We start from the raw sequence: 9,902 nt of genomic DNA, 5'->3' as shown, positions 1-9,902 counted from the left end.
ATCTAGCTAACCCGGTGAGTGCGACGCGATCCGAAAGCGAAGGGTTAAACCGGCCCGCTGAAAGCGAAGGGGTGAACCGGCCCGCTGAAAGCGAAGGGTTAGACCGGCCCGCTGAGCAAGACGGATTAGACCGAGTTCGACAAAATTTAGATTCGCGTTTTGCCGAGGAAGAGACGCCCGTACTATCTCCGAACGTTGTCATAGAACGCGAGTTTCCGTTCGACGAAGTAGACGTAAGCGTAACAGGCGAACGCGAATACCGCGATAATAATACAGAGCGACCGACTCCGACAGACTCACTGACAGACGTCTCCGACGTCACGCCGAGCCACGTGTCACAACGAGGAGAATTTTCCCTCACCTCATACGACACCGACGTATTTGACCCTAACGAGGAGGACTATACGCCTAAAGCTCTCAAAATGAGTCAGACGAGAAACGCGACTCCAAGCCGAGAGAACCGCGAGGAAAATCCGGACCCATCCAGAGTGTCCGAACAAGCCGTCACCGAAACGGCGCAAAATGGACCGCCCGCCAGGCGATCTCAGGCCCCAGAGCCGACGCGATCCGAGTTGAGAGCCCCGGACGCCGTGATTACTGATTTAATTAATCTAATACGCGACATGCAAGAACGCATGGACCGCATCGAGGCTACGGAATTCGACCGATCAGCCGAACTCCTTCGCGCTTTTCGCGAATTGCAGAATCGCGTAGGCCGGATGGAATCCGCCACATACGATTCCGACACGCGAGACCGTCGCGTACACAGCCAGGGCCCGCTGGATATCACATACGGACGAACGCGTAGCGACGTCCGGAACCAACCGGGTCTAGTTACCGGGTACCTCAGCCTTAAAGAAGCGCGAGCAATGATACCCGAGATCAATGGAGATTCGCGAGAACGCGTCCGAGAGTTCATAAACGCTAGCACGTATGCTATGAAAAATATACAGCCGACCAACGAGTCAATGCTACTCGAAGCTATTCTTTGTACGAAATTTAAAGGGAAGGCTATGACAGATTTCGACACGCGCGATATCCGCGATTTTGATCAATTAAAGCGCGAACTCGAGACAGAATATTTAGGAAAACGCTGCACGACGCACTTGCAGCTGGAATTTAATTCGCTAGCGCAAAAGCCCGGCGAAAGCGCACAAGAATTCGGTAGGCGCGTCGAGAAATTAGCGCGCGAATTGTATGAAGCAATGGAAGAGGGTAAAGGCCACACGCAGGAACAGCAGAAGGCCATCCTTGAAAACATAAAAACTCAAGCGCTGCATAATTTTCAGATCGGATTGCACGACGATATAAAGCTGTTAGTAAGAGCGCAGCGATACGCAAGTTTGCAAGAAGCAATAACCGGCGCCAGCGCGGAGGAAAAAGTTAGAGGCCCCTCCCCGCGGAGCGCGCAAGCAACGGCAAAAAATAAATACCCCGCCGCGAATACGCGAGGCGCGGGAAATACCGTAGGACAATGTCACAAGTGCGGAAAGAACGGTCATTACGCGCGAGATTGCCGTACGGGCCGACAAGCAAACAGATACGCGTTGCCGAAACCCGAGAAGCCTAGCGGCATTAACACGATAGAGTGTTCATATTGTAAAAAGGCAGGGCATAAGCGCGACGAATGCTGGTCGTTAAACGGGCGACCAAAACCCGAGCGACCGCGCCGAACGAAAACGGAAGCAGTTAAGAAAACGCCCGTGAGTACTGTCAGAAAGACAAGGACACAAGAATCTAGCGAGGAAACATCCTCTCGCAGCAGCAGCGAGGAGGATGAGAAGCCTAAAAGGAATAAGGCGCGCGCCGCCGAGACATATCGTGTTGCACAGATAAGCAAGAAGCACGAGGAAGGCCCGCTAGACTTAGTGACGCTGCCCGTACAGGAGGCAGAGAAAGGAGAAATGGACCTGTTATTAGACTCAGGCGCAACACTCACGTTAATAAAAGTGGGAAATTTGAAAGCGAAAGCGATGGTGAAGGAAGAACGGTTAGCGCTAGTCGGCGTAACCGGACACCAGATTCACACGATAGGGAAGATAAAAGCCACTGTGGATCTCGGAGATAAAAAAATTCGCCACACGATGTACGTGGTGAAAGACAATTTTCCCATTGAGTACGAAGGCATTTTAGGAAACGACTTCCTCTTAAAACACAAAGCAGATATTTCAAATTCGAAAAAGCGATTAAAAATCGGCTCAGCTTCCTTTAAGCTCCGACCTTTTCGCAAGGTAAAACTTCCGCCACATAGCGAAACAATCGTGGAAGCCGTCACCGATCATAATCGTGTCGGCATTGTGCGGAGCGGCGAACCCGCCCCAGGGGTCTTTATCGGGCATTGCCTAGTGCAGCCCGTCGAATTTAAATGTCCGATTAGCGTATTGAATGTGACGGACAAGCCCGTGGAGATACTCACTCCACATGTAACTTTAGAAGACCTGCCGCCGCCCGACACCGCGGACGTTCTCTCGTTACGCTCGAGCGACGAGCGCGAGACCATCGCCGAACGACAAAAGAAAGTACGCGAGCAAGTACAGCTCGATCACTTGAACGCCGAAGAGCGAGCAGCCGTAGAACAAATTTGCGATGATTACTTTGATGTGTTCTATATAGACGGCGACCATTTAAGCGCGACTACCGCAATAGAGCACGAGATAAATATCCGGCCAGGTAGCGCGCCCGTGAATGTGAAACCATATCGGTTACCCGAGAAGCATAAGGCCGAAGTGAAAAAGCAAATAGAAAAGATGCTCGAAGACGGCATAATCAGCCCGAGCACGAGTCACTGGAACGCACCGATAATAGTCGTTCTTAAAAAACCGGACGCATCCGGAAAAGTGCAATTTCGCGTGGTTATTGATTTTCGGAAAATGAATGATCTCACCATGGGAGATTCTTTCCCCATGCCGAACATAACCGACATATTAGACCAATTAGGTAACGCGAAATATTTTACCGTTTTAGATTTGGCCTCGGGGTATCACCAAATCCCCATGCATAAAGACCACAAAGGCAAAACAGCCTTCTCCACTCCGGATGGGCACTTTGAATTTAATCGCATGCCTTTTGGTCTGAAAAACGCACCGGCAGCATTTCAGCGGCTAATGTACGCGGTGCTGGCCGGCCTGCTAGGGCTGAGATGTTTCGTGTATATCGACGACATCGTCATATACGGGGCGACGCTAACGGAACATATCAGAAGAATAATAGCCGTGCTACTCAGGCTCCGAAAATACAATCTAAAGTTAAAACCGAGTAAATGCGCGTTCCTACGAAAGGAAGTCGTGTACCTGGGTCACGTGATTTCGGAAAAAGGAATCTCACCGGACCCGTCGAAACTAATAGCTGTCAAGGAGTTTCCGACTCCTAAAAAACTGAAAGACATTCAGTCGTTCATAGGCCTAGCCGGGTACTACCGAAAATTCATCGAAAATTTTTCGAACTAGCCAAGCTCACTAGGAAAAGAGAAAAACTTATTTGGTCAATAGAGCAGCAAAACGCGTTTGAATTATTAAAGGAAAAATTAACAACCGCGCCGGTGTTAAATTATCCCGACTTCAATAAAGAATTTATAGTGACGACAGACGCGTCAGATTTCGCAATAGGAGCTATCCTCTCACAGGGAGTAGTCGGCCAAGACCGACCGATAGCGTACGCCAGCCGCGTATTATGCAAAGCGGAACAGAATTATAATACGACGGAGAAAGAACTGCTAGCCATCGTGTGGGCAGTCAAGCATTTTCGCCCCTATCTTTATGGCGTTAGATTTAAAATAATAACCGATCACAAACCATTGATCTGGTTATTCAATGTTACCGACCCCGGTTCAAGATTAATTAGATGGAGGCTTAAATTAGAGGAGTATGATTACGAAATCATACACAAGGCAGGGAAGAGCAACCTAAACGCCGACGCATTGAGCCGTAACCCGATAACAGAGGCGTCAGCTGTGCATACGATACAGCAAGAAGAAGAAGATGCGCCCCGAGAATACTCGGAGGAGGAAAAAAAAACAGATACTATACGAGTATCACGACTCGCCTATCGGAGGGCACCAAGGAGTCACACGCACTTTAGACCGAATCCGATTGCAACACGATTGGAAAGGTATAACAAAGGATGTCGAGACTTACATCGGCAGATGCGAATACTGCCAAAAAATAAATTAAGCAGAAAAACGAAGATGCCAATGGTCATCACGGACACGCCGGAACTACCGTTTGAAAAATGCGCTCTCGACATCGTCGGTCCGTTAACAGTTACAAATCAAGGAAATAAATATATTCTGACGTTTCAGGATAATTTAACGAAATTTAGTAAGGCGATACCGATCGAAAATCAGGAAGCCAGAACCATCGCCAAAGAATTCGTAACAAAAATCGTGTTAGAACACGGAATTCCGGAGAAAATTCTCACGGATCAGGGCACGAACTTTACAAGCGAAATGTTCAAAAATACGTGCAAATTATTGAAAATCGAGAAGATTCAAACAAACGGCGTATCACCCTGAGAGTAATGGGGCACTAGAGAGATCGCATCGTACTCTCGCCGAATACTTGAGACATTATATAAATCAAGATCAAACTGACTGGGACGAATGGCTTCCTTATGCGATGTTTACATACAATACGACACCACACTCTACTACAGGCTTCACGCCTTTCGAATTGGTCTACGGGCACCGACCTGACCTACCGACGGCCCTAACAAAAACGCCGAAATTAACATACTCATACGAGGATTACGCAAAAGAACTACGAGAGCGAATCCGCGCAGCGAATCAAATCGCGAGAGAAAATACGAAGGACGAAAAAGCGAAATCGAAACTACAATTTGATAAAAAAAGCAAGAAGGCAACCTTCAAAGTAGGCGATAAAGTACTACTTTATGACGAAACGATACGACGAGGCCGCTCAAAGAAGCTCGACTCGCAATGGGTGGGACCATATATTATTTTAGAAAAACACGACAATGTAAATTACACGATTAAAATTAAACGAAAGACGCTACGCGTTCACGCGAACCGATTGAAAGCGTTAGTAGAGGAATAAAAAAGCACTCACATTAAAGCAAAAGCAAAAAAAAAAAAAAAAGAAGGCAAAAAAAGGGGGAAAAAGAAAAGAGAAGAAAACTAACAGTACTCACCTAAAGGTCACCACGTCGCACGACGGAGACTTCTCTCCCCCCTGTGGCCACATCCACGGTAATCCTCAGGGGAGGATATCAGCCCGAACTGCCTCCTCGTACGAGGGAGGCGGCGAGTCAGGCGATTCAGGCTCTGCAACCTGGGCGCGGGGAGCTCGAGCCACCCGCAACCAGTAGGTGCGCAAACACGCATCACACACGTGGATGACGCGAAAAATCGGTTACATCTAAAGCAACGCATTTTTCCTTTTTTTTGGCACTCAAAGCACACTAACCGTAAAGAACCGCTTGGAGGCTAGCAGTAGACTAACGCAAAAATGCGCTACTCAAAAGAAATGACACTTGCTGACAGATAAAGTCAGCATAAAATAAAAGATAAATAGAATACCCCCAGGAACATATTCATATTACAGGCTAGCTATCACCCTACACCTTGCAAGGGAAATGACGTCAGAGCCGTTACCATACGAGATGACAGCGTTCACTGCCGAACCCGGCATATATTACGAGAAAATCGGACAACTCCAGCAAACGAAAGCAACATGGAAAATGGCAATACGCATAGACGTAACAGCATTAAACATAAGATATCAACAACTTCAGGAAAACCTAGCACGCATCGAAGAAATCTGCAACCATGCCATCAGAAGCACCAAAAAAAACACATGCCAAATCACGCTCCAAAACTATTAGGCGAGAAAATAGTAAAATGACACGCAACCTAGAGCAACTACAAACCATTTACCGATCACCCCTAAGTAAACGAGGCCTGATCGACGCTGTAGGCCAAATAAGTAAAACGTTATTTGGCACCATGGACGCTGAAGACGCAAAAATCATAAATGAGCAAATACAGTTGCTAAATAATCAACAACAAACATTGCAACACGCGGCAAAAAATCAATTGAAAATCATTAATGCTACAATAGGTCATATTGAGAAACTAGAACAAACACTGTCATATAACGAAAATTTAATGACTAACGTTACAAGAAAACTAGAAGAACAGCTTATGTACAGAGAGGGACTAGACGAACAACTATTAGTATTAACGCTATTTGAATGACCTCACGACAGACATAAACGACATTACAGACTATCTGACTCACGCAAATCACAATATTTTATTAACGCGCGTGCTCCCGATCGAAAAAATAATCATAGAACTAAGAGAAGCGACCTCACACATAGACAGGAGATTGAATTTTCCATTCAAAATACAAGCCGAAAACTGGAATTCTATCCAAAAAATATCTAAATGTAAACGCGTATTATGATAACTCGAACATATATACTATTCTCGTATTCCCATTGATAGCGTACCCAACATACGAAATTATAAAATCACTCCTGTACCGATACACAATGACCATAATGTTTTCACACTCCTAGAACCCTCTCATACCTTACTAGGAATAAATCGAGAAAATCACAATTATATAATTTTAAAAGAAAGCGATTTAAATGAATGTACGCGAGATAATACCAAATTCACTTGCGCTCAAAATCTCCCTGTCTATTTTATAACTGCGAATGCGCCGACTGAAATACAACTCTTCGTAAAAACGTCGAGATATATAGAAAACCGAAAACAGCGTCACATAATCTCAAATGTAACACTCTGGATTGCAGTATCAGAACCCCAGACATGGTTATTTTCCACTCCAAAAACAACCGACATAATAATTCAATGCAAAGAATTGCCAGAAATAAAGTAAAACTAGAGAAAACCGGAAAAAATCACATTACGCAACAGTTGTAAATTAACTACACCAGATATATATTTAGAGACCAAAAACCGAGTGTATAATAAAATGTAAAAATGTATTTACCTGAATTTAATGTAACAGACACAATAGAAAAAAGCATAACAATAAGCAATAGAATAGAATCCGATAAGGAAATAAATTTGGAACCAATAATCAAAGATCCGACAGAATTAATAAAATTAAGCTTGAATCTGGAAGAAATCAAAAAGGAAATGGAAAATAACCAACCGAACATTTTCACGAATAAAAATATTATATATCCCGTAGGCTCCACAGTCACAATTGTAATAGTAATAAGTATCATAGCTGTAATCATCTATGTAATAAAGAAAAGAAGGGACCACTAAAAAATTTATAATACAAAAACAATCATGTAAAATAGCATAAGACACCTAGATTGTAACCCCTCAAGGGAAAAGAAAACACACATAAATAAACGAAAAACTACGTTTTTCTTTTTCCGCGGGGGGAGGGATGTTGTGAGCGCACAACGCACTTGGCAACCGAATTGCCAAGTGTCAGGGAAATTCGACCCTAGCGACTAAAATCGTCAAGACCAAAGGTCCATCGAGGACCGATATCGCTGACGCGAAGGTCAGCGCGGAGCGCTGACCACACAGGTTAATGCTACCGCGGGCGATCCCGAGGTAGCAACGGGAAACCATATAAGACCGCCGAATCGAGCGATTAGGCAGTCGGTCTGAGAACTCCACGACGTCGCGTTGAAACATCTACGAACTCTAACGAATCGCGAGACGGGAACATTAAATAAAGAACACCTCGTCCAAGCCAAGCTCTAGTATATTTAATAAAGTGTTAAAGTGGTGTTTAACAAAGTGTGATCATTAACCGAGCCCGCCAGACGCCCTCATCCCGATCCTTCCGAGCTCGCGAGCGGAGCACGACCCCTTCAGCCGTCTGAACGGCTAACATCGTAAAGACCTGTTAAAAAACGAACGGCCATCAAAAATAAAAAGGTCGAAGTTTGACCCCTTGCGAATTGGCGTGGAATGCCCCATATATATATATATATAATACATTGATACAAAGTTATTCTTAATTCTTATCCTCGAGTTATTTGAAGACATATTTCATCTCGTTTTTGTGTATTCGTTTCATATTTTCTTGGTAGATTATCAATTACTTGTTGGTTTTGTGCTGCAATGTCTGGTCCTTGATCATCTATGGCATCTTCGAAAAATTGTAAGTCTTGTGCATTTGCTATATTATGTAACACACAACATGCATGAATAACATGTACCATCCGTACAATATCTCTTAACTTGAAATGATATAATTGACGAAATCGTTGTTTTAAACAGCCAAATGCATTTTCAATTATTACTCTCGAAGAACTTAATTTTTGATTGAATGTTCTTTGACGTCGAGTTAAGTGGCCATTATCCTTATAAGGCACAATTAGTTGTGATAAGCAAGGATACGCACTATCTCCTAATAGAATATAATTATCTAGAAAAATAATAATATTTTTGGTAATATTATAAATAAAAAATAAATATTAAATAATAAAAAATATTAATGGTAATAATACATTAAATACATTAACAATGCAATAAATACATTAAAGCTTCTCTACAATGACCGCAATCATTGTGGCTGCTTTTCAGCAATGTACATACATACATACAACATACATTGTATTGTAAGGCTGAGATTACTTACATCCGACAATGACATTGTTGGACGTAGCGATAGGCTGTAAGATAGAAAGTTTCTAGACTCGAGAAATTTTCTATCTCACAGCCAATTCGACAAGTCGTTGTCGGATGTATGTAATCTCATCTTTAAATTGATTTTCTGCTTATTTTTATTTTCAGTTTACCTCCGCAAAGTTGCCGTAAATCTGCATATATTGTTGAATTTTTTAACACTCTAGCGTCATGAACGGAGCCTGGATATCCAATAAACACGTCAATGAATTTTATTTTGTGGTTCACTGTTCCTTGCATATGTATAGAAAAATAAGATTTCCTGTTGATATAGAAATCAGGATCCTCCATTGGTTTATCGATTCTTATATGAGATCCATCTATGGCCCCTTAAAAAGAAACAATAATATATAAGAAAAAAATTTTATACAAAATATATATAAAGAAACACATAAATGCTTTACCTATAACACCAGGAAATCCTTTCTCTTGTAGAAAATATGTAGCACTTTCTTCTTTCTCGACGGCTGTCGGATATCTTATAACATTTGGGGCTAATGTCATAATAAACTGTGTAACTCTCGTAATTATAGTATGAAAACAACTAATAGTAACACCGAATCGATCTGCTACATCGCGATAAGATGCACTCTCATGGCCAACAAACCACAAATAACACAGGATATGTTTCTCTGCAGTTATTTTTAAATTTCCTGCATGATCTGAAAAATTAGCATAGAAAGGTTTACATAAAATATATCTTTTTTATACATATATAATGTTTTAAAATTAAACTATACAATAATCGGAATTGGCTCTGGTTTCGAGTGAATTCTTTGTACTTTCATCATTGCACTTTTTCTTTCAATAAATGTTTAATTATATATTTATTTTAATTTGTATAATACAACTACAGAGAATAGATTTCTTTTTCCTTTGATTGTACTTTAATCAATGCTATATTATCAATTTTTATAATCTATTTAATTGTAAATATATTTCATGATATAGGGAGTGATTTTTGGCACTTAATATATAAGAGTGTTTTTTGACAATTATACAGGAAAGGTTCTATATATATATATATATATATATATATATATATATATATATATATATATATATATAAACATACACATACTTGATATTTCGATAAATATATCGGATACTTCGAACTGATTTATGAGCTCATATGCTACGGCTCTTGATAATCGAAAATGCATCAGAAAATCTCTCGCTATATAATTTCTAACTATATTTTCTATATAGTTAGCAACTTTAATGTGCTGTATCCTTCCAACCCTTCCAACTAGTCCAT

General features: G+C 42.0%; 1 protein-coding gene across 3 annotated transcripts; it reads right to left on the bottom strand.

Annotated features, from left to right (window-relative positions):
* Window positions 1-7,937: 7,937 nt before the first annotated feature.
* Window positions 7,938-9,896, bottom strand: LOC139822921 (uncharacterized). 3 transcript variants are annotated; one of them, XM_071795112.1, is made up of 5 exons: window positions 9,726-9,896; window positions 9,049-9,306; window positions 8,758-8,973; window positions 8,185-8,384; window positions 7,963-8,105 (listed from the first exon to the last, which is right to left on the bottom strand). In XM_071795112.1, the coding sequence occupies exons 1-5, from the start codon at window positions 9,805-9,807 to the stop codon at window positions 8,097-8,099; spliced, it is 765 nt and encodes a 254-aa protein (XP_071651213.1). In that variant the 5' UTR covers window positions 9,808-9,896; the 3' UTR covers window positions 7,963-8,096. The 3 variants fall into 3 exon arrangements, with proteins under 3 accessions (XP_071651212.1, XP_071651214.1, XP_071651213.1); XM_071795111.1 differs by having other exon boundaries at window positions 7,938-8,384; XM_071795113.1 differs by lacking the exon at window positions 8,185-8,384 and having other exon boundaries at window positions 7,938-8,105.
* Between the last annotated feature and the right edge of the window lie 6 nt (window positions 9,897-9,902).

The sequence above is a fragment of the Temnothorax longispinosus genome, chromosome 12 (assembly GCF_030848805.1).
Source record: "Temnothorax longispinosus isolate EJ_2023e chromosome 12, Tlon_JGU_v1, whole genome shotgun sequence".
Lineage (NCBI taxonomy): Eukaryota > Metazoa > Arthropoda > Insecta > Hymenoptera > Formicidae > Temnothorax > Temnothorax longispinosus.
Note: the sequence above shows the minus strand (reverse complement) of the source record. Positions and strands in the feature narration are given on the sequence as shown.